The sequence below is a fragment of the Astatotilapia calliptera genome, chromosome 3 (assembly GCF_964374335.1).
Source record: "Astatotilapia calliptera chromosome 3, fAstCal68.1, whole genome shotgun sequence".
Classification (NCBI taxonomy): Eukaryota; Metazoa; Chordata; class Actinopteri; order Cichliformes; family Cichlidae; genus Astatotilapia; species Astatotilapia calliptera.
The window spans coordinates 50,391,140-50,417,315 of NC_137424.1; the positions used below are offsets into that span (position 1 = coordinate 50,391,140).

General features: G+C 40.9%; 1 protein-coding gene across 5 annotated transcripts in view; it reads right to left on the reverse strand.

Annotated features, from left to right (window-relative positions):
• The window catches only part of LOC113019099 (diacylglycerol kinase delta), a 94,482-nt gene extending 69,159 nt beyond the window's left edge, over positions 1–25,323 (reverse strand). For 3 of the 5 annotated variants that reach the window (XM_026162620.2, XM_026162619.2, XM_080291804.1), the window contains exons 1-3: positions 24,963–25,323; positions 23,499–23,866; positions 21,771–21,875 (exon numbers count right to left, since the gene is read on the reverse strand). In XM_026162620.2, the coding sequence (XP_026018405.1) occupies positions 21,771–21,875; positions 23,499–23,588 (195 nt within the window). In that variant the 5' untranslated portion in view covers positions 23,589–23,866; positions 24,963–25,323. Of the gene's footprint in view, positions 1–6,430; positions 6,537–6,636; positions 6,798–21,770; positions 21,876–23,498; positions 23,867–24,962 lie in introns of those variants that run through there. The other 2 variants (XM_080291831.1, XM_080291823.1) reach the window with 2 other exon arrangements.
• Between the last annotated feature and the right edge of the window lie 853 nt (positions 25,324–26,176).

Here is a 26,176-nt window from a genome sequence, read left to right on the forward strand (position 1 = left end):
CGTTATTTATAAAAATACGTATACGGGTGTTTATAAAAATGTATGTACAGGGCCTCACCTTACTGTCTCAATAAAACAAACTAAATGGATAATAGTTGGTGATTCCTGGTTTGTTTTCTTAGTTTTTGGGATGCCTTTTGTCTATGGACAAAGACCTCAGTGACACATGCTGTCTGCAGCTGCTTCTTGCTACTTCACAAAGTGTAACCTTAAGGTATTGCCTATAATTAGGTGTCATCTGACTGCACCAATAGAGAAAGGTATTTTAAACACAGCTGTTTCAACTGTCCACCTTCAAAGATGGAGCAAAAGGGCAAATATGGAAGGAGAAAGCAACACAACACTCACTACAAGCGTTCACACAAAACACAACTATCACTGCCGCCATCGTTAAAACATACCGAACTACTTCATAGAGAAGGGTTAATAACTACCTGGTTTGTAGCTACTGAACTTTCAGAATAAGAGCGGACTAACTGTCCACCAGTATGCTGAAGAGGCCTGTTCTTTCAAGACCGATGAGGAAATAATGATATAAAGCACTAAAAACGAGTTGCATACCCAGGGTGCTTAGTGTACTAGGCTCTATGACGGATTTTACATTAAAAACCATGACAGTGTAATATTTTTTAAACCTAAAAAAAAGCAGTTTTATGAGCATGCATTTAGTTTGTGCAGCTGACAGGCTGTCAGAGGAGGACAAATTAATGATCACGACACTGTAATAATGAAATATGTACTGCAACACAGCAGGTAAGCAGCAGCATTAGTAAGAATAATAATTGTAATTACTGTAATTGTAGGAAATGCACTAGTGAATATGATGAATAGAGCTGGCTCTCCCTTTCTCTTTGTCACTCACACACACACACACTCACACACACACACACACACTTTATTTCAAGTGTCATTAACAGATGTGTTTTTGTGCTGCTGACTCAGTCTCTTTCTCTTCATGTGGTACTTAAAGTCAAGGCTGATAACAGTGCATGGGCTCACAGGCAATTCAACACATGCATGTACACACTAGAGATGGACCGATCCGATATTACGTATCGGTATCGGTCCGATACTGACCTAAATTACTGGATCGGATATCGGAGAAAAATAAAAAATGTAATCCGATCCATTAAATATCACGAAAGCACCTCACAAAACTTGCAACACGCCGTAACTCGCCTCAGAACGTCGGAGCAGTATGCATCACGTGATAGAGCAGCTGTGGCATGCAGGACCTGTCGGTGGTCTGGATAGCATTTGGAGCTTTGCTAGCAACCTGGCATTTCATCTCCGACAAAGTTATCCCCGAGAAAAGTAAAGCACGTGTGTAAGTCCATCTCTGAATGTTTGTAAAGCATTCCTGCATTAAGCTTAACGAGCGACTGCCTCTCGCTCTCCGGCTGCTACTTCAATCGTGAAACTGCTAATGATCAGCTGATCGGCTTTTCTGTCGTGAGTCTCTCTTGTTTGTTTTTGGTCCACTTTGCGCCAGAAAGAGCTAACCAGCGGCTGGACAACAGCAGCACGTTTAAGCTTGATAAGCTGTTGTTACAATTTATTTAATATTACTTTCTACTCGAGGATCTTTTTCTACGTAGCTGACGGCTGGTAACTGTGCAGGGGCGGATCTAGCAAAGTTTAGCCAGGGGGGCCGATAGGGCATTAACTGGGAAAAGGGGGCACAAAGACATACTTTTCTTTCTTATTCTCATTTAAAATGTCTAGCTTTTAATAAATAATTATCTGACACCCAAAGTTTTAATTTGATGTAAAATGAATAGAAGTCAATTACTGTATATAGTGACTATTAAGTCTAATATATATACCCTAGTAAGCTATAGTACTTTTTACTTTGGGAAGGTACCATCTGTGCAGTCTGCAATTTTGTTGAAGAAAGATGTTGAATCTATTTAATATTTCTTGAAAAATAATTGATTTCTGTGCATTTTTTTTTCACACTGCATCAAATTAAGGTTGATTACGTTGATTAAGCATCATGAGGTGGAGTGTGAGGGGTGGTTCCCTATTTTTTATTTATTTATTTTTGTTGTTGCTGGGAGTTGGAACCCTATTAGTTAGGTTGCTTAATATTTACGCTAAGTACTCTTTAAAATACCAGAATAGGGAGGATGGTGTAGGTCTAAGTTTATTAGATTGATCAGTATTGCTGAACTATGAAGTATTTTTTTTGTATACAGGTATAACAGAATAGCTTTAGTGTAGTTGTTGTTTTAAACTTGAGTATGAACTTGCAGACTTGCAAAATGCAGCAAGATATTTTAAAAAACAGTTTTGTTGATTAAAAAACACTATATCGGATTCATATCGGTATCGGCAGATATCCAAATTTATGATATCGGTATCGGACATAAAAAAGTGGTATCGTGCCATCTCTAGTACACACACACACACACACACACACACACACACACACACACACACACACACACACACAAAGTATTGCAATGCAAGGTGGAGTCAAAAAGAATAAATGGAATCACTAAATATATGTGATCTCTCAGGACAGCAGTATTGCAAAAGCACTATATATGTGTGTGTGTGTGTGTGTGTGTGTGTGTGTGTGTGTGTGTGTGTGTTTTTGTGTGTGAACGATGTGGTGGCTGTCTCTTACTTCCTGTTAAAGGGGTTTTAAGAGAGAGAGCGAGGCTGACAAAAACCCAGAGAGAGAGTGAGTCTATTTTTGGCCCCTGTGAGACAAAAAAGAAAAAAAAGATGAAGAGATAGCAGCAGGGTTAAATAAAACCGAGAGGCGCGCTGAGGCGTGAAAGCAAAACAGGAAAAATGAAACACAAAAGTTAAGCAAACAGAAAGAGGGAAACGGGGAAATAAGATAGAGAGAGAAGTGTAAAACTGCCCTAATGCACACTGTCTGCTTTTAAAGGCCAACACCCTGATAGGACGAGGTGTATGCATCAGAGGAATCCACGTCCTCTTAACAGAAACAGCCTGCACTCACTGAACAGCACGATCTGGCATCTAACTAGTGGCACAATTTTTTTAATGTATTGTTTTGTTTTTTTCTTTCTGCAATCAACTTTCCCACACTTGCACAAAGCCCATATACAATATACGAGACCTGAGACATGAAGCTACATCTTTACTTCTCTTTTAAGCCGTTAGCTTTCCAGTTAGCTTTCCAGGCTAACGCAACACTTTTTTCTACTCTACGGGGTATTGTGCTTCTAATAACAGCTGCACACACATCATTTGCAGCGCCATAAAAAAAACTGAAATTAAGCAACAACTGAAAATAACTAAACCACAATAAAAAAACAAAAAAAACAACAACAATCCCACAATGCAATCAGCTAATAAAGCTCCAATTTTCTAACTTTCAGGCCTTTTCTCATTCAAGGCTGCAGCAGTCTACCGGGTTTCCGACGAAATTAAACGCCAAATTTAAAGCAAATTCACTGAATAATAGCTACGGAAGCTGCAAATTACTGTGCACTTCCATCTCTTACTGTTACATTAATATTAGGATCTGGGTATAAAGTGCTGCTGCTGGTGCAGAAGAAGAAGCGGTTACAGAAACGATAACATGGAAAACAGGATGGAAAGCTGATTTCTGATTTATTCATGTGTTGATTTAAATAATGTTACAGTTAGCACACTGCTTCATACTGCTTGGAAAATCTATCAGCGAAGGAAAATATAGGCGAGCACAAACGGCAGCGGGTATCTAAGCCTTAAGTTTCACAGGCATCTTCATTTATTTGTCAGTTCTCTTCCATTGCACCAACTTCCCCTTTCAGCCAAGCATTAATAGGGTTTCTGCAATATTTGGACGTTGTCCCAATTTACTTTTTCATGCACTGAAACGCAAGTGTACCACCCTGCAACCTCACTTTAGAGTTGCACAGCCTTCAGTCTTTTGTATACAAAATACAAAAGTCTTTCATGTAAAATATAAGTGAAAGCAGAAAGCAATTATTTGCAATGAACACCAATCGCCAGGTCACTTTTTTCATGTCATGTTACTTACCAAATTTGTAAGTGACATGTTTTAGTGAGATGTATAATTCTAATCAGAAGCGTGTATTCTGTCCAGTGAAAGGGAGGACGTGTCAGCATAGCAAGGCAGCTTAAAAAGACCTGGTAAGCATTACATTTTCTAACCAATCTAACCATGTGATTTCTATATATGAAACCTAACCAAGCAACACATTTAAAATGACACAAATCTGTGACGTGTATGACTTGAACCTCATCCTGAAGTATGAGCAGTGAGATCACTCGATGTATGAATGACCCCTCCAAACGCAGACGTTTTTTGCCTTTTGAAACTACAAAATATTGGGTTTTTAGCTCGATGGTTGAGCAGGTGACCCGTGTCACAAGGCTGAATGCAACGGCCTTGCTTTGCTGCCTCATGCACCTCGATTTCTTCGCGGCACTATGCAAAAAATACTGCCAGCCGCCACTGCTACCACTCAGCCTTCTGGTAGATACACCTATCGTATCAGTTTCAGTCGCCTTGTTCTCAGGTTATTGTTATCAAGATTTTCAGAAAACTTGACCGAGATTCAAACTCATCTGAGATCTTTAGTAGATAAAACACACCTATGGAAGTGTATCAGAATTGTACACTGCCTAATTTCTGAGTTCGCAAACTTGGGTGTCTATGCTGTCGGCCCGAGCAGCAGGGTGACAACAATACCTAATCGGCTTTTTACAGCAAAGCGATAAAATGGAAAAACAAAAACCCGAAACAAAAAAAACTACTTCTGTTCATACACATGAACACAAATCAATACTTATGCAAGCAGAGTCAGGAAAAGTTGTGCTCAGGGACATGAAAATAAAGACCGTGCCTATCCCATGAACTACCGTAAGACTTGCTTTTATTGACTTTGCACATATTCCAACAGCGCGTCATCGTAGTGAGAGTCCAGGTGCTAGGCTGGCCCTGCTGCTGTCCACAGCTGTCAACTGACACCACGCAATCCTGGGCAGCTGAAATCCTCCATCGAGCAAAAATAGCAAAGCACTTGTGAAGTTGAACAACTGGTCTCGGCAGTCCTTAAATGCAAAAAAGTGCTGTGATGCTACAACACAACGCTCCTTTTTCAGCTTTAAAAACGAGGAAATGACAAATGACACTTCTCAGCTGCAACAGCTCATATGCTGTTTTATAGCATTCGAATGACTTGCAAATCATTTCATGTTTATTTACACTTTTTTGTAAATGTAGTTGTAAAATGTTGAAAACGCTGCACGTAGCGCCTTTACCTGCAGGTGCTACGAGGGAAAAAAACAGACACATTTGCAGATGTTATCAGAAACCTGTGAGGAAAGTCAACTCAAACTGCGCAGCTTCAGCGAACGGAACCAGTTGAGGGTATATTATCCATCTCCTGCTGGCAGAGAGAGATATCGCTTCAGAGGCACGAGACAAACACGCCGAAACTCGTGCTTTGTGCTGTCAGTCTCCGGTAACGAGCAGAGGAACACGAGCGGTAAATGCGCATGGACGCAACACCTTTCACTGATTGATAACGCACCGTTAGCACATTAGCACACAACTGCACACCTGCCGAGACTGAAACGCCCATCAGTGATAGCACAAATGCACACACACACACTTCTGCTAATGACCGAGAGCACACATGAGCACACACACAAGATATTGTTCTCTCCTCATCATTAGCACATTTCCATGAGTGAGCGTCAACATGGTAGACACAGCTGCTGCAGATAACTCATCAACTTTGTCTCACAGCACACACACTTTCTTTAATGGCCTGCTGCCTGCGGAAGACTGATGACGGTTCAGGCTTGGTAGATGCATAGGAAAGGGAATGATAGAGCAAAATGGAGACGAGGGGAGGGGAAATGAAATCAAGAGAAAGGAAAGCGTGAGGAGAGAGATCAATACGGGGATGCCGGGACGAGGAAATGCACCTGAAGTCAACCTGGTTTGACTGATCTAAATCAGCTCGGATTGTTGTGAGAGAAATGCTGCAGCTTTTGAGGTGAGGGTGGGAAGTGAGCATTTGACAGACACATTAAGCTCAAACAATGATGTTAAAACGTGAATAAAACAAAAAAAATGAAAGACACGAAAACCTGCAGTGAAACATGAGAGATGTGAGGAGGAAACCTCTGTGCACAGCACGTTCTGCAGGAGTGAAGCCAAAGATGGCAACCACAATAAACATGTAATCATGAAGAAAATAACCACAAGTAGTGCTATATCAAGACTATAAAAATAGAATCAAAGCTCAACAGTGTTTTTTTTTTTCTAATGCGCGCTTTACTCAGGCGCAATAGATTGATAGATATAGATTTCTGCTGAATCAAAACAATCTCAACTGCTTTCACATTGCTTCAGCCACACTACATAATCTACATTCAAAGGACTCTTTAGACCTTTAGAGCTCTGAGAGAAGAAGAAAATTAGCTTTACCTGTCAAGTTAGCTCAACAACAGAAGGAATAAGGGCTCTCAAAAGCCTGCCATTGTTTCTATCCAAAAGCCCCAAACTTTTCTAGACATTAACGCCTCTGCATCGCCTAGAATGAAAATGTCACACACTCAGGTCAGACATTAAAAGCTGTTTACCCTCCCAGTTCTGAATGCAACCATCCAAGAATGCACAGCTTGCAAACTTACTACAGTATGTAATTGTTCCATTCACGCAGCATTTGCTAACTCTGTAGAATCCCCAGCTAGTCACATTGTGATACTGTTACGGACCAATCCCAAAAAGTTGATTCTGTTGATTCTGTTCATCTGGACGTAGCGTTTTCAGTGGGAGAAACGTTTCGTCACTCATTCAAGTGACTTCTTCATTCTCTTCATTGCTGACTGCAGGTTTCCCCAATCTTATAAACAGTACATTTGCATAGTGACTGAAACCAGCCCACTGAATGAACAATGGGCTGTGAGAGCAGTTTCTTGACCACTAATTTGCAAACTGTTGTGACCATTGATCAACAACCACTGTTCAAAGTCCAGGCCATTTACCATAGAGAGGCCTCCCAGCCCATTGTTCATTAAGTGGGCTAGGTTCAGTTATTGTGAAAATGTACAATAAGTCTGGGGAAACCTGCAGTCAGCTGAGACTGAAGAAGTCACTTGGATGAGTGACGAAACGTTTCTCCCACTGAAAACGCTACGTCCAGATCAACAGAATCAACTTTTGGGATTTACTTACCTGGATGATTGAGCATGCATTAAGACCTTACAGATCAATATAACCAAACATCAGTGATGTTACTCATCCAGTTTGCGGTTCATCTAAATCCAAGGGATTCTTCCTTTAAAACCTTTAGCACAGTTTGGGTTAAGACCTTTCCCATGATCAGCTTGTTTAAGTTTAAGTTAATTCAGTAGGAGTAGCGATTCTTGTGACCAATGGACATGTTGCCACAATGCTAGCTAATCAAAATGAATGTGGCTTACTTACTATGTTACTATATTACTAGGCATGTTTGGTTAAGTCGCAGAAAATGTCTACAATGGATAGTAAAAAAAAATAGGGACTTTTCTGACATTTAACTCTTTATCTATTGTCAGGTAGTGTCTATTTAGTTACTTTAGTGTTGTATGAATGGATGTGAGGGAAGTCTTTATCAGCAGGAGAAACTGTAAAACTTGTGAAAACACAGGTAAAGGTCCAAAATGCATGCCCTCCTTCCCATTTTCCAAAGCTGTCTATTGGGACAGGAGTCTACTGGAGTCTCTTCCTGGGCCGATTGTGGTCTCTGGTCCTTATGATTGACACCCCTGTTACACTGACTCAACCAAATTCTGTTTGTAGGGTTGTTTGATGAATCCAGACTAGACCCAATCTATCCAGCCTGGACCAAGCACGGAATTTACAAGTGTACTACACACAGACCTGACATGAGCTGACTCAGATTCCTCTGCAGTATTTTAATGTTTTTCAAAGGCATCTTTCACCAGTTCAATCACAAATGATACAAAAAAAGTCACATTACAATGACCGGTAATTCTCAGCTACAAAACACGAACACGTATGTTGTATATTCTGGACTGCCAGATAGCCACTACTCTGAACGTGAGCAGGACCTGAACTTAAACGATTGAAAAGAAGCTTGAAAAACTATGAGGGGTTTCACAAAACAGATGAAGGACGAGCGGATGAAAAGAAAGGAAGGAATAGCGGGATGATGAAGGACAGGTCGGAGAAGAGAAAGAGGGGAGCATTTAGAGATCAATGTAGGATAAATGAGGAGCAATGAAAGACTCAATGAATGACCGCAAAAGACATGCGGTGAAAAGAGGACATAAATAAAAGATCGGAAGTAAAGGCAGCAATAAGAAGGAAGTTACGTTCTTATAACAGGGGGAGGGGGGGGCTTCAAGGCTGTTTCCCTCAGTAGATTTCACTCATTTCTGTAGTATGTGATCTTATTTTAGCTAAGTTCACAAAAAGAATAATTTGAATGTTCTTCATCATGATAAATCAGAAATATCACACCTCGTAGAGTTTCGCTACAACAATATGATTTGTGAACTTTCCTGTTATTCAAAAATGACTTAACAAGTCTTGCTTTTCCTCCTGAACCCACAAACAAAGCTTGTTTCTTCACACCTCTTTAAATGATTTCCTGCTTTCTTTAAATGCAGCCCAGAGTTTTCTAGCACTTTCTTCTTTCTTTGACTGTAAAGAGTCCCCCTGTCGAACGGCCTGGCGTTTCGGGGAAACATGAGGTCAAATCAATAGAAACTGAGTTTGACGGCTCCAATTAACCAACACCGGTGAAGTCGAGGAGACAGAATGACTCCGAATTAGGCCCTGAGACTGTGTGCGTGTGTGTTCATGCATGTATGATAAACAGCTTATGTAGAGTAATTTCATCAGAGCAGATCAATAATACACATTGGTGCCCTTTGTGGATCCTGGGAGTTAGCCACTTTATCATACATTACCTATAAATTACAGGGAGTAATATTTTAAAGTGCTCTGCTGAACGCTGCAACTGCAAATCATGAAAGAAGCTTTTAAGGGGAAAAAAATGTTTATTCACTGTTCAAACTACTTTTAAAATGTCACCATTAATACTCTGAAAGGCGATACACAACCACTTGCTTTGTGTGTCGTTGCTTCGTACTTGAACGCAGGAACAGTAAAAGTACCACCAAGAAATATTTTAACCATCAATCTTTTCATTGATTTTCAAATGTATATAATGATAGCGAGCGTCAAAAGAAGCTTAACATTTATTAACTCAAAACTAAATTAATGTCTTACAGGCAACGAATCAGGAGTCTGGCTGAAAGAGCATTGTTCATCATTTGATGACAGATACTGATGTTTAGTCAGAGTCATTATAATGGATTGGATTTATATAGCGCTTTTCTAGGCACCCAAAGCGCTTTACAATACCACTATTCATTCACTCTCACATTCATACACTGGTGGAGGCAGCTACAGTTGTAGCCACAGCTGCCCTGGGGCAGACTGACAGAGGCGAGGATGCCATATCGCACCATCGGCCCCTCTGGCCAACACCAGTAGGCAAGTAGGGTAAAGTGTCTTGCCCAAGGACACAACGACCAGGACAGAGAGCCCAGGGATCGAACCGGCGACCTTCCGGTTACAGATGCGATTCCCAACCCCCTGAGCCACGGTTGCCCCATTGTGAGGAATCAAACATCTGAGAAACAACCGCACATAGTTAAACACATGAACTCTTATCATGTGCAGAAACGTCGATTTATCTGCCCTAGTTCACAAAGCTTTACAGTAAAGGAAATGTCACTGTGGCACTACTGAGGTTTCTCACGTGACGTCAAGCGCACATTATTCAGAGTTGTTCGCCATATTGGATAGGTACTGTAAAAAACAAAGTGTAATCCCTGGATAGCTGAGAGTTTGTAATAAAGCCCTTTGATTCCATTGAAAGTACGATCATATGTTGGCAACCAAAGAAATCGCAAGGAGTTTTTTTGCCAACTGTTTGGGGAATGGATTTTTTTCTCTAGTGATGGGTGGTTTGCAGGGTGTCACTGACCGGTATGTAGATCTGCCTGACTTGAACTTTAGCAGTCACTTTGTAGCAGAAGATACTGTTTTTCCCCCTCACAACTGGTGGTTGCCAGATGGTTGCAGACCAGTCTCTAGGTCTATATGATTGGGGTCACAATAATGGTCATACATCTAAAATGGCAAACAAGTTAACATTGCGTGGTTAGTGGTCGTGTGTTTGTAAAACGTCAGTAGGCCATGACTGGGCACAAAATATAGTAGTTATAGACCTACTACAGCACATTCTTTGATTTGGGTGTACTTGTTGAGTCCCGGTCTCAGTCACACAAGGCTAGAGAGCAGTTATGACCTCTCATTCGCCATCACCAACTGACCAGTTAATTAGTCTGTGCTTTCCTGTCTTTGATAAGCGTTGCGTTTTACCAGCGTGGCGGTAAAGAAGAGGGTCAAGGTACTAATCTCAGGTTTACTTGTGTGAAATTATTTTTAACCTGAATTGTTTTATCAAGTCATAACTTAACTTATTTAGTTACATTAATAATATTAATACCCAGTAATAGAGTTTCCACAAAATTGTATTTCTCCTTCTACAAATTTAGCATCCTTAGTACATTCTTACTACAGCTGGGCACATACTGAGGCCACTTCCTTTTAAGTTTGTCATGCTTTTTTATCATCAACCTCTTCGTGCATAAATGTAGGTTAAATCTTTTGGGATTGACATTTTGGAGTTTTTTGTTGTTTTTTCTTAATGTGTGTGAATTTTAACTTGTCGTTTGTTGATAAATAAATCATGGTTTTACTTTAATTAATGTTCACGGGATTATAATACGAAGTAAGCACAATATACTTAAAATATCTTTTTGTAATCAGGATTACATAAACCTAAAAAGAGTCAGTCGTGCTGAGCTGGCTATCATCTTGGTAAGTCAAACAAAGTTCTGGCTATGAGGGCTTTCAGCTGGTACCAAATAACCAACTGCAAATATGAAAAATCCCTAAACAAATGTGAACCAACAAATATATAATCCAGGCTAAAAGGCACACATTTGCTAGAGCCAAACCAATCACTATCACTGTTCTACATAGAAACTTCTGTACTCTCTCACAATATAAGGCCCTTCTGTTCTTTATCTTGCTGCTGTAATCCAACAATGTTGTTGTGGGATCAATGATGTAACGTACCTACCTAATTGCTCCATCATTAAGGCCCAGGCAGATCTGACTGTATTTCTCGATGTTTATTCCAAGAAATGAATACATTGCTTAGATGTTTCATTACAGTTAAAAGACAGTTTTAGCTGGCTTGGCTGTGTGCACAAGAAACATTTCCAACTAGTAAATAGGCTTTGCTAATCCTACATAAAATGAATAAGTGGTTTAAAAGGAGTTATTCCTCTGTTTCAGGACTGTGTCACTGCTTTCAACAAATAACATCCATGGGGTATAGATGCTTTCTGGAAACTAAAGACAATCCTGCTATCTACACATCGAGAAAAGTAACGGCATTCTCCAAGTGAATCGAACCTTTTTTTTCTCAGTCTTTTACCTCACTGAAACCTTCCAGAACTTAAATCGGGATTTAAATTGGCAGCTAGCAGGGGACAAGCACGTAACGTGTATCATGAAAGCTTTAAAGGAGGAGAAGAAAACCCGAAAGCCGGGTTAAGTAGCTGAATATACAAAAACGAGCTGATCAAATGTCCTAAATGTTGAGGTAGATAATGCAACGACTAGGGCTGTTCAATATAACGATATATATCGGATGACGATATAAAAACATCTATCGTTTCATTTTACGCTATCGTTTGTTTCGTGGTGTCGCAAAATAAACTGTTTACGGCAATATTTTTTCATCATTTTGATGGTCATTGTAGTGGCTATATTAATTTCTTAAAGTTCTCTCTTTCTCTTATATTTTATATAACCACACTATGAACAGACAAGTGTCTGTGTTTATGCGTTGTCGTTAGCAACAACGACGGTAACACCATCGCGTGTCCGCTTGTTTATGTTCCACATAAACCTTTCACAATAAAGCTCAAGATCCTGTTGAGACTTTTCAAAATAAACTGAATCTCGTGAAAGAGCAGATTATTTACGGATGAGAAGCAAAAAAGAGCCGCCAGGTGCTAGAAAATAAACCTTAGACTCAAACGTTAGAACAGGCTTTTCCCCGCAGCACGCCGTGTAATAAATACAAAGAAAACGGCGGCCTTTACAACTTATGTCTAAAAATGTATAGTTTCATGCATCGGTTAAAACACTCAACTCCAGGTACATGACGCGCAGCTGGAAACACTTCACGCAAGTCGAGCTGCCAGAGATTCACAGAATTTACAGAAAATGTTACATTTTTGTGATTTATATCGATATCGGGACGATAGATTTCTTATATCGGGATATGAGAGTTTGGTCATATCGCACAGCCCTAGCAACGACCACGTGTTTTTTTAAGCCTTAAGGATACAAACAATGTGTTTTGAGCAATCTTTGTACCAGTGACTGAATAACACATTTTAAATAGTCAAGCCGCCTCCTCACCAGTCCTGCCAACCTGTTGTAACGGTAAATATGGATATTAGAGCCTGCTGTTCGCTGTGTGGATTTCTTATATAACCGACTCTGGATGTGTTTCCACTCTGCCTCCACCTCTCTCCCTCTTACACTTGCTAATTCTCTCCCCTTTGTCCATCTTCATCTCTCTCTCCTCTCCCCGTCTTTTTCCATCTCTCCCTCTCCCGTGTTGAACCGAACACTTCTGCATCTGTATCGCATCAAGCCGAGGGCACAAATCAAAGCACAGCACACAGACACACAACACCGGCCGTCCCACACGCTCGTGCACTCTCCTAAAGCCATGTCTGTCACCCCCCCTCTCTATCCATCCGCACACATCTATAACTTGTCCTCATCTCCATTGCAGTGAACACCCACACAGATTTCTGCACTGGGAGCGAGATGCAGATAAAAAAGAACAAATATAGTGGGTTTGATTCCAGCAAAGCATCGTGCAGGAAATCCACAGGAATAGGAGCGAGGGGGGGAAAAAAGAAGAAGTGTTACCTGTTAATCACCACTCTAAAAGCCAGAAATACGACTGGTTACATAATCTGAAGTGGCGCTGCTGCTATTTTAGAAGGAAAGGGTTTTGGTTAAGAAGTTACCAATTTTAGAAATTCTAGAAAATATTTGGATGTTAGGAAAGGGACAGGATGTGACGTGATCACTCCAAAGGAGGGGAAGTCACAGCAAGAAATTACAAAAGAATAGGGAACAGACAAATGAGAAAGAAGAGGAAGGTAGAGAGGAGACGAAGGTGAAAACCTAATGACGGGACTGGCCTTTTCTTTGCACGTTTATGAGTGTGTGTGTCTTTGTCTACTTTCATAACATAACATAACAGTTGGCGGCCTACTCAAAACGTAAGTGGTAGTGCTACATACACACAAACACACAATTCACAGAAGCCTTTCTGCTTCATTCTCTTCCTGTGTCTCCTTTATCCTCCACACAGTAAATGTGAGTACTGCAAAGAGGAGGAGGAAGAAGAGGAGGTGGAGGAGAATAGGATTGGGAAAATAAAAAGAGGAGAGTAAAGAAAGAGTGCGAAACCTTACGTAATTGAGCCTGGAGGTAGACAAGGACAAAAAAAGAAGGAAAGACAAAAAGAAAGTAAGAAAATCAGAGATCGCTCGCAGAACGCAGACACATTGAGTTACAAACAGAACTTTTGCAACAACATGTGACAAAAAGACAGCTGACAAAACTTAAAAGCCACCACATCCAGCAGTTTTTGTTTCTCACAATTTAACATCAGATGATAATTTCCCTCAAGAGAACTGCTCCCTGTTCCAAAGATGCTGCTGCCTGACCATCCTGTGGTGAATTAGAAAACCAGAAATCCATTGTGCAGTGGAAACAGGCAAATCAAAGTAAATCTGTGGTGGTAAACAGTTTGTGGCTCTACTCACTAGCATAACATCTTAATAGTGCCAGGTTTTGAGTAAAGGGAGGCCAGACAAAGAAAGGTTGGGGGGAAAGAAACAAGTTAGTTAGCTAGCAAGCTTTTCTGTATCTGACTTTTTCCCATTGCCTCTCAAAGACAGGCACATCTGTCAAGGTTGTCACACCATAGTGCGTAGAAAAGATGGGCATGCCTTCCAGGTATAAAAAGCTATCATGAAAGTACTTGTAACTTAAATTTCTTTGAATAATATTGTCATGTTCATCCATTTTCTGCCGCTTATCCAGGTTTAGGTCGGAAGGGACAGCAGTCTGAAAAAAAAGCTCAACCCTGCCACCTCCTCCGACTAATCTGGGGCGACAACGAGGCGTTCACAAGACAGTCGAGAGACTATCCAGCGAGTCTTCGGTCTCCCAGTAGGAATACCTCACCTAAGAGGCACCTCAACTGAAACCTTTTGATGTGGAGATGCTTCGGTGCTTAGTGCATCAGGTGGCCATCAAAGGTGGAGGCCCTGGTGTTCTCACCCCCGGCTTCAAGAACTGGCTATAATTCTTGACCTCTGTAAAAATTTTTCCGATGACTTCATGTGCTCAATTGGCCGTTTCAGATAAAATTGAATAAAATTAAGTTCACATAATTATTAGAGCCAGAAAGGAGGATTATCCAGGATATGTTAGGTGGCTAACAAGTCGTCAATCAAAAGTGCAGTGCCCTCAGTTTCACAGTCCAATCTACCAATCAACTATTGAACTGTTTTTTAGGGTTTTTATACTTTCATTTTGAAAAATATCTCCATTCAAATGAAAGCGAAAAAAAATTGCTGTCACATGCTGTCAAGAGCATGCCAAAGAAGCAAGTGGTGAAATAGCCCTAACCATGTAGATGTCACAATGCTGGAACACCGCAAACGCTAACAAAATGAAAGTGGATATATGAATTCTCTTGCATAGCTTCTCCTTTCTTTTTGTTTCACTTTTTTAAGCAAAAATGCCACATTTTTTAAGACACAACACGCTGAACAATCCTTAGCAACTAACGTTGATTTAGTCTTTTCAAGATCTCAAGTGAGCCATCGGCCTGCAGCTAGGCCGATAAACATGTAACCACTGTTTCAACAGCTTCCCAAGATAATCAACAATGCTCAACAAATAGCTGCCCTCTGTGGAGAGAAGTGAAGATGTCTTATTGAGATAAGGTTGCAGAAATGCCTGCATGCACAGTGTACTGCAGCTGAAATAAAATGCAAACAGTTCCTGCAGTCATCGTATACTCATATAGCACAGGGTCTAAATGTCAGCAATTTAGACTGAAAAAAGCTTTTAAGATGTTAATTGATGGTAATTATTTGCCTTGAAATAGATAAATTACTACATGAAGCACGTTAAAAATGTGTCTTTTTTCATTATCAGATGCAGTATTGATGACCTATACTGAACTGTTACCGTATCCTTAGTAGGGCTGAACGATATATCGCATTTGCGATAATATCGCGACATGATCAAGTGCAATTTTCTAACCGCAAAGGCTGCGATTATACTCTGGACATGTCCAAATTCATGGGCTGCATCCTCCTGAGGCCGCATTTGTAGACCGATTACGTCACAGCGACGCGCCAAAGGCTGTCCAAATTACTACCATATCCCAGAATTCATAGCGCGGCCCAGCCAAACTCCAGTTTCCAGCAATGGCGGCCGCTACTAAGTTTTAAAATTACTCATACTAATCTTTCTGGGTCACAAAATAAACTTTTAACATATTTTCAGGCGAGAAAGTAGTTGTGTAAACATCAAATATCTGCTCGGTTTATCAAGATATCCCATATTTGCAAAAGTGCTTCGACGTTTTCAGAGGCGTCTGCTACCCACCAGCTCGACAGCTAGCCGGGAGCTCGAGGGTTACTGATGCGGCCGAGAACGGCACAACTCCCGGCACATCATTTTCAGATCACCGCGGAGTTTCGCTGCTCGGGTTAAACGTAATATATAAGTCACTTAGACAACCTAAAAATGTTATTGTTGGGCTTTTTTCAGTGTTTTGTTTGTTCGTGAGTAAATCGGTTTGGCTGAGATTAAAGTTATTAGATTAGATAAAATAAAACTTTATTAATCCCCCGGGTGGGTTCCTCCTTGGTTTTCACACAGCTGACTAAACGTCAAACAGAAAACTTATTAAACAGAAGTATGAGACAGTCGAGAATTTACACCAGTGTCTGGTTATATTTTAGATAGCAAGAAGCAGACGGCCGAGTTTATTAAACTCCACCGAGACAGCGGTGACGCTAATCAGAACTAGACCGTCCAATTTCACGCCTTTAAACTTTAAAGGCGTGTTTGTGTATGTGTTTATACAATTGCTATTATGTTTGCACTTTATGTGTAATGTTACTGACTGCAGAGATCAGTAAGATGTGTGTATTTTTTATTTATTAGTTTTATTTATTTAATATTATTTTTTAATTGAATGACTGTCTAGTAGTTCACAGATGTCGAAAAACTGAGTGTGGTAAAGCCACTGATTTTTTTTATGTATATTTCTGCAATCTGCACATTGTACTGACTTTCATTTTAATGTTTACACCAGGGTTCCTTGTCAGCACTTTATGCTCAGATGTTTGTAAGCTAAAAATAAACTATTGTGTATGTTCAAATATACTGTTGTGATTGAAGAAGTTAAATAAAAATGTCAGTCATCAATTCATGCATCACCTCATGTCATCATAACAGAGGTCTGTCTTCCAGGAAAGAACAGTTTAAAATTAATGTAATATAGTATTGGCCATACTATATGATGTATTGCTTGTCTTTGTTTAATAATACAGAAGACAAATACCTTAAAAATAATCGCATATCGCATCGCAATCGCAATATTGGGGCAAAAAATCGCAATTAGATTATTTTCCATAATCGTTCAGCCCTAATCCTTAGTGACGCATCGTTTATGTGGTTCTAATTTATGCTACTTACTGGCTGAAATATGTGAAGCTGCAGTATGTTCACTGAATTGTCTATCTGACACAAAAAGTTAATAGACTTCCACTTTATATTTACTAAATACAGAAGCAAAATTATGGAGAAATAAAGAGCAGAGTCAAACAGTATGACCCTGGCAGCTTGTATTGGCCCTAACCGTCGTAGTAATCAGTTCTAAATACAGTTCAGAGTTTCTTCAGAGTCTGTTTCTATTTTAGTCAGGTAGTTGGTTAGATAAATTAAACCTCACTAAATTTAGAAACCGTCATCTTTACTCTAAAGAGCTGTGTGAACAGAAATGCTGTCACAGCTCTGCTGAAACTTCACGTCCCAACAGCTGGCTTTTATCTGTTGCTGGTGGATATTAAGCACCGTAGAAACGAGGGAAACAAGCTATTTAGAGATTGAAGATTTTGGTTTTGTTTGAAGGGTATTTGAGCATGTCATTATACTGATATGAATGTACCATTTACCAATAATGATAACAATATCAGACATGAGAACTAAAGACTGAGAAACACAGGAAATGGAGAACAGGACATGAGATATAACAACCGCTCAAATTGTGGTTTATGAAGTACACCCATCTTTGCGCCCAGGCTACAACTTTAACACCGAAAGAAAAGAAAAAACCTGCACACATACAAAAGGGTTTGTCTTTTTTCAGAGAGCATTGGGTTTAGTTTCTGAAAAGCCTGCATAAACAAGCCAGTCCAAGACAAAAACTGAAGTCAATTCACAAACAGCAGAATTACCGCCTTGTCAACTAGTCAAGTTGCATTTCACCATCTGTGGAGACTTCAACCTTTGGATATAAAATGTCTTTGTTTCACATTATGTCATGATTAGCATATCACCAAAAACAATACTTGCGGTACCATTCAATATCAAAATTCCAAGAATTTGTTTGCTACTTTAAATGCCGATACACCAGTAATTCTTGAAATCAGGTGGGTAGCATACAGGTACAAGTATTTTAGGCTATCCTTACATACTTAAGAACTAGGAAGCCCTAAATATCTGGTATTGTGACAGGTCTAATTTTAATTTGTCAAGTTAGCTAATTTTATGTGTTTATTTTTTCCAGACGCTGCACTGATCTTGACCTGTGAACATGAAGTCAATAAAAGTTGATTCTGACTTCACGAACATGGGCCAGATTTCAGGTCACTATGTTCATGAACCTTTTAACCGCTGTACCCAACTAAAACAAGCTGTTGCGTCATGTAGCTGCAACAGGCTGAGGGGACTTGGGTCCCCTTAGTTATCATTGGTCTTTCAAGTCACCATAAAGAGCACAAAGGAAACAACTTTGTTAGAAGAGAAACACACAACAAGGACTTCTAATTTTACTCTCACTAATGAACATAGAGGGACAATCTAATGAACATTTACCTAATTTATGTTCACTTTTTGAGCTCGTCTGCAGGTCTACTATAACATAAGTCATTGCCATGCAGTCATAAATATCAAGGTTTGACCTACATAAATGTATATATATTTTACCCGGAGCCACAGGAAATGTATTTTTTTTACTTGTTTTGTTAACTGTGCTATTATTATTTCACACATAACACTGTTAAACGATCAGAAATAGTATGAAAATGCACAGCTAACTAGGCAAAGTTAACCGCCAAAGGCCTGTGTGGAGCCTTGAATATGTAGGTTTAGCTTGAAAATCTCATGAGTTAACTACCAGCATATCCCCTGCTGATCGTACAGTGCATCTAAAGCTGGTCTTTAAACCCAAACATATTTAATTAACACCACAGTCTCCACAGTGAAATGGAAATGACCCGCCCTTTGTTTCTGAGAGCTACCACAACATCTGTATGATTATTTAGCGAATCACCGCCGAGGAACTGAATTAACCTAATGGTGTCAGGAAGTCATGTCACAGTTGATGAGAATTAGCACCTCCTTAACAAGTGTGCCGACAGACCGCAGCTCTAACAAGGCAGGTAATAGGCAGGGGACAAACTGAAGCAAGTCAAATGAAGCAGACAAGGAAGCACTGATGTAGTGATGGCGTTCAGCTATAACACACGCAAAAGCCATAAAAAATAGAGGAAGAAAGAGACATTTTGGCAAATAACAAACTCAGCCAAAATCACCCAACACACGCCTGCATGCACTCAGAGAAATGAAGGGACACACAAGCTCATTAATCCTCTCAACCTATTGTTGTCACTGAAGCATAATCCTGAAGTCGATGACTAGCTTAATCTACAGCAAGTCATGTGACTCTAGTTACACAAACTCTAATCATCTCACACTTGCACACAAACAACCAGCAACCGAACCAGCAGCAATTTTTGTTTCATCCAATGAGAAACGATCTACACATCTTTAAAGCCACATTTTGGGCACATTTTAGCTGTTACTTTCAATATCACAGCAATTAAATGTGACGTTTTAGGATTCTGTCATACCAGGCTGGAGAGACTGGTCAGCAACCTGCTGGCAAGCACATATCATTGGAGGAAAAATGTGCACTGCCCCCATCGGTTGGCAAGTGCTTGCTGGCTGGCACTGAATTGAATCGGTCAAAAAGACATTGCTGCAGCAAAGATGTCCTTATGATTGGTGTGGTCTCCTGTACTTTACATGGAAAACGCCGAGTTAACCTCGCACACTCCACATTTACTCTTCAAGAGTAAATGAAGTTGCTGAGTGTTTACGCGCAACCCTGCGCTTTCCATTGGTGACGTTGGCAATTTTCACCTAGCCAGCAGCCTGTAACCACTCACCACCTGGTCAGGGAATACATATTTTTCCCTAGTAACCTTTGGTTGTGTCTTTCAGGAAATAAATGAAAAATGTTTTTCATAAGTTTATTTATGTAATAAACTGCAAATTTTTCTCACTATATGTCTATATAAACATATATATGTCTGTATGTACCCTCGTTCCTCCTTAGCTAGCATATACCAATCACGTATACGGCAGTTTTTAACATCTATGTTTTTTTTCCCTAAATTTATTACAGATATCAATTGTTTAAATTTGTCTGTATGCATTTGTTTCATGTGCCACATTCCGTGCGCAGCATCCAAATACGTAACGTAACGTTCACAAAAAACTTTTGTTTGACTTACCACTGAAAATGAAAATTTTTAAAATGTGCTGCAGGTTTTTGCTAGTATAGAATATGTATGCAGATAGGTTTATGACTTAAGAATGGATGCTCTGGTGAGAAGTAATTCAAGTATTTTGGAATAATTCTTAGTTCGTTTTCTCTAAAAAAAATATATATGTATACGTAAATGACACAAGTAATTTAATTTTCTTTTTTTCATTGCTTTTAAGCTTTTGTCTTGTGTTTTATAGGTTATATACCCTTCGGTATGATTTAACCGTACCTTGTACTTTCAATTGTTTAATTTTTTTTTTAATCCAATCATCTAAACTGGATGATGCATGTGAAAAAACAGGAAAATATTTTGCAGATTAACAGACTTTTTTGCTTTTATTTCAGTATATTTTCATTTGAGTTTTTATTAATTTTAATGTTAGTTTTAATCTTTTTAATTATTATTGTATGGAGGGCATATGTCAGAGACAGGACTATTCCTCCATTATACCTCTTTATTTTTTAGTTCAGTTCTTTTCCAAATAAGTTTAAATTTTTTTTTTCAAAACACTACTTATTATTTTTATTTTGGTTATCTACGTTCTAGTCTTGCTGATAACGCTAAACAAAACACACACACACACATATGTTAGTGTATATAAGTGTCGAGTGAGATCAGCCAATCAATACTAGACTGTTATCCAATCCTATTGTCTGCAACAGAAACAAATGAGGCATTATGGGATGCCATTCCCATGACGACAGGGATAGCAGGTATCCTGTGTCTTCTATTGATCTGAGTGTGTTTTACAGCTGCGGGTCAATACAGGTAATGGATAATGATTTACACACACACGCACGCACGCACACACTCATACAGAATAATAATTTGCACATTAATCACTCTGTTGATAATGATGCATTTCTCTTTATTGCTATTAGCTCATCAATAACTAACGACACACACTTCTGTGTATGTGTTTAAATGCCAGTAACAGGATACTATCAAGCCATCAATATCTTACTGTAAGAGTGAGTCCAGAGGCCAATAACATCTACCAGAAGTCCAGTAAGAAAGGGAGCTCTTACTGCTGTCATTGATTTGAACACTGCTCATGAGCACAGTGGCGGTAAGAGAGGAAAATGACGCAGGCAGGAAACAGACCAGGCGTTAGAAGGAAGTTAGCTGACCTCAGAGGAGAGGTCGGATGAGAGGTCTGATTTAACGGTTGATAAAGTTGCGACAGAGACAGTCACACAGAGAAAAGGCTGCTAAAGATGCAAGGTAGCGGTTAACGTCCCTTCACATACATTTGATTATCATATGCGAGGCCTCCGAGAAAGGCAAGGGTCCTTCATACCCACATGCACATGCCCACATTTCAGTGATAAGTCTAAACTTTGTGCAGGTTCTTCAATAAGTAAGCAGCTCAAATGTTTAATCAGGGTTATCAACATGGCCCTGATCGGAAATTCCATGATTTTTCCATGAATGTTCTCTAACTGAAGAGCGCCTGCCTGAATCCAAAAATATTACCGCACTCTGGTTCGCTAATGATGATTTTTACCTCAGAGGAGTCAGGTCGAGAATGGATAAAGTTCAGAAAAGCTCTTAAAAGCACTGCAACGTGTCGAGAAAGGTTAAAAAAAAAAGCAGCTGGATCCATCATCTATGATACAGATTCACTAATATTACCTCATTTCTTTCTGTGTCAAAAACAAGCTCTTCTACCTGCTATAATCCCACCTACACACACATACACCATTTCCTCCTACCTTGGCCCTTATCTGTCCCGAGGTCGAAACTTTGCGGATCAGCTTGTGTGACGTCTCTTCTTGTTCTCCATCGCTGTCTGATGACTCTTCACCTGCTTCACCGGGCTGCAAGAAGAGGAGATAAAATCACCGAAAATGAATGTGAGATCAGGAGCCGTAAAATGTCCTCATTTCAAACTGTAGTGGAAGCGTTCAGCCACTGATTCAGCAGTTTGGCTGATGGGCTTTTTACTCAGAGCAACATTTTATGGTAAACTTACGTAAAATCCCACCGTCACCTACACAGAAAAAGTAAAAATGGACCGATAGTACAAATTTTTGGTATCGACCAAGTAATCACCTAATCATAGAAACTCAGGTAGCTCTTACAGCTCTTTAAAAAAAATAAAGCAATATTAATTTTATAGGAGTTAAAAAAACTTAAAAAAAATGCTGCTCCAATGATTCAGGGTTTTTTTTTAGCATGAATATTTTCAAAATAAAAGACACTAACTGTAAAAGATGTACCTAGACTACATAAGTGCACTTTAGGCACTCGCTGATCTGAATATTTGCATATACAACAGAAAATGTCAGCATAGGCACGAGATTTTTTTGGGTACCGGAAGGTTTCTGGTTTGTAGCCTGAGTGCTACTGACCAATCACATTTAAGCAGGATGTAGCTGCAGGCGAGTAAGCTGCCTGTGGTGAACAAAAGAGGTTCTGCATTCACTGAAACGCAACGTAAAAAAAACAAAGATGACTGAGCTTTACGTGTACGCACCATCGTGGAGCGAGTAGTTTTAACTTCTTAAACAAAGCCACCACCCCAAAAAAACAAGAACGTCACCTCCTCCTCCCCAGTGGGAAATCTGAGCCTGCTGCAAAGCTTTTCCGCGAGTCAAGAAGTCAGGGATGTCAAATTCAGTACATGTCGCTGATACTCTATAAATGTGTGGGAAAAATGATAAAGTGAGGAGGTCGGGGCGGATGGATGTAGTCGTTTTCTTTCAGCTGCTCCGTTTAGGGTCTTTTCTGTCACACTAACCCTCCGTGTGTTCTCCTTCACTACATCCTCTGAGATCTTCCTCTTCTCCTCCTGCCTGAAAGCTCCATCTTCAGCACCCTTTGTCCACTATATTCTCTATCCTGCACATGTCCCTCTGATGTATTCATTTCTAATCCTGTCTTTGGTCATCAAAAACACAGTTTAACGGCTACATTTTCTTACTTTGTGTTCCCATTCACACATTTCCCGAATCTTTCTCAGAGTTTATCCACACTGATCCCTGCAGAGTGGACATCTCCCCGTGGCTGCTTCCTTCCAGGGTAACTTTGTCACATATAGTGAAGGTTTATACTCGCTGCTCAAAGGGGCTGTTAATAATTCCTGTATTTAAAGGCTGCTCCATGCAGATGAGGTATCTCGTTTAAAAGCACGTGTCTTCTTTCACCTGCAGGTCGAGATTAGTCAAGGCTTTTGTTATCTCGACACGACCCGAGGTAAAAGACTCTCGCTAAGGGATTGTATTACTTATAAATTAGGGCGTGTAAGTTGACTAGTCCCATTGTTAAAAGTGTAGAGTTGTTGTTTTTTTGTATTTTTACCCCTTCTGAAAGGGAAAGGAAAAGAAAGTGGAAGCAAAACCTGTTGAGGAGCCCCACCTATACTTTCACAATCTCTCTCTCTTTCTCTTTTTTTTTCCAATTTTAGCTTTAAGTGTGAAGAAGAAGTGGACTGTACTCACAATATGAGTCCTTTCAGAGTCTTGCGGTGATCCCAGCGACTCCCCAGCCCCCGCCACGTACAGGACGTTGGGGTTCAGTTTGGACGCCATCACGAATTTACAGAGAAAGGAGAGGAGAAGGAGTAGGAGGGCGAGGATAACAAAGAAGAAACAGAGACACGGGTGTGAAAGGGGTGAGAGAGATGGGTGAAAAGTTGCAGAAGATGTGGAGGGGTGGGGGGATGAGAGAGGAGAGGAGGAAGGGAAGAAGGGTGGAGTTTGGCAGGTGAAAGCCGGGCTGAGAAGAGAGATGATGAGGAACGGGACAGCAGCGGCAGCAGCAGGATCTGGGACGCCACGCTCCTGCCGAACTCTATCCAGGGCCAACTCTGGAAAAGACGGAGAGATGAATTATTGATCAACAGAGAAAAGCTCGGGTTTTTTTGGCAGGGGGAGGTTGTCTCTCTCTTTTTTGCTGGAAGTTCCCAACATGTATAAACAAAGTGTGGCTTTCACAGCTGATTAATTTGCCTTCCTCCTTCCATGGCAGGCTTTCAGCTGACAGTGCTACAGACACAATGCACACGGCGCTTCTGTTTCTCGGTTCCTCTTTGGGTCTTCCTGTCTCCGAGCGTTAAACACTTTGAGGTTTACGGTGTTTTGGGGGTTTTTTAGGGCCCTTTTAGGCAAGTCACACAAAGTCAAACAATTATAATAATACATACAGCGATGATTGGGAGGTGGAGACAGAAACATGCTTCATCACCAGCCTCTGCGTATCTCACACACAACGTGTTTTGGCATGCAGCAGTGCCGGGAACACACACCCTTAAAGTCAATATATATATATGTGTGTGTGTGTGTGTGTGTGTGTGTGTGTGTGTGTGTGTGTGTGTGTGTGTGTGTGTGTGTGTGTGTGTGTGTGTGTGTGTGTGTGTGCGTTTCCTTGATTACGACTTGGACAGATTATTCAAAAACCTGTCTGCGCATCTTTCACCTCTCTGCCGCCCCCGGTGACACCAAAAAACTTGCACACATAAGCGCTCAAAAACACACTTCAGCACAAACGCTGAAGAATGTGTGTGTGTGTTTGTGTGTGCGGGCTTTTCCTTTTGAAAAAGCCGATCAAACTGCGCTGCTGTGGCTCACATGTTTCAGAGAGCCGTACACGCAGACGGATGCACGCACAGCGGGCTTGCTGGAGCCGAGCGCAGACCATCCATCAGCCGTGTCTGTCCTCGCTGTTTACCGCGGGAGCTGTCGGCGGACACGCGACACAAAAACAGTCCGGTCCGTGTACAAGGACCGCGTGCATATCTATCAGCTGGGCTCAGCCTCAGCTCAAAACGTCCATCAGCGACCTGCGGCCAGCACCACCTCCTTTGCTTTGCACACACACAAAAACAAACACACACACACACACATATATATATCTAACCCCCCTCCTGCGCCCTCCTGTTTTTATAAAATGTTTTTATTATTCACCTTCGCTGCTTGATTTCTCCTCCAGCGGAGCTTGATCAGGTGCGCTGTTTCTGCCCCGCTCCGGTTACCCTGTCTGGGTGGCTCGCCAGCCGGCGTCGGGGTGCTGCTGCGCGGGCGGCCGGCGGTCAGCAGCGGCAGGAGGAGCAGCAGGAGGAGGAGGTGGTGGTGGAGGAGGAGCAGCGGCGGCGTGCGGGTCTCTCCGGTGGTGCTCGCCTTGCAGAGAGAGCGGTCATACGCATAGCGTCGGAGCGGATCTGAATCAGGTAGCAAGAGGAGGAAGGGGAGGGAGGGAGCAGGGGGTGAGAGAGAGCGAGCGAGCGAGAGATTTAAAAGCGGCCGTGTTGAGACGCTTCAAATCGCCGTATCGGGGTTAAACTGAGAGCAAATAACGTGCACAAACACACACACGCATGCGCCTGCAAGCAGGAAAAACAGACCTGCTGAACATAAGCAGAGCTACGTTAATTAACACAGTGGACCTTTGAATGAGGGGGAAGACATCGTTTAATCAAAATCGTCCTGAGGTAAAGAAAAAACAAACACGCAATGAGCTTTTACTGATTGTGCATTAGCGCTTAACAATAAGTGTGTAATTACAGCGCTGCCAAGCGTTGATTTGAAAGGCAAAAGTCGATTAAAATGCCAACAATCCTTTGTTGTTGTTACGTGCACACGGTATACCGTTTCTCAGCCTGGGCTGACTTGGGCGCATGATGGACGTGGTTGGTTTATGGACACCTGTATGCAGCTGGAAAGCATGCTCAATCATCCAGGTAAGGAAATCTTAGAAAGTTCATTCTCTTCATTCATTTCTTCATTTTCAGTGGAAGAAACGTTTTGTCACTCATCTAAGTGACTTCTTCAAACAGTAGACGTCACATGGTGACCTTCAGTCACTTGGTTACTGAAGAAGTCCTCTTAAGAAGTTCAAGTGACTTCTTCACAACGCAAAGCAGAACCACCTTAACTGCATCTTTGACACATGTAGGAGCAGTGTTTCTAACTGTGCAATTTCTCCAGATGTGTCAGCTCCTCACCCGCTTTCAGAGGCTTAGAAAATTCGTCCAGTTGTATTCAGAACTCTTAAGGTCATTACCGAGATTTCATGACCTGAGGTGAGGGTCGGGACATAAAGCTACACCAGGAAAGTTCAGTACAGCATCTGCAATACTGCTGACGGTGCACCAATCCGTCAGTCATATTCTCACTCCACC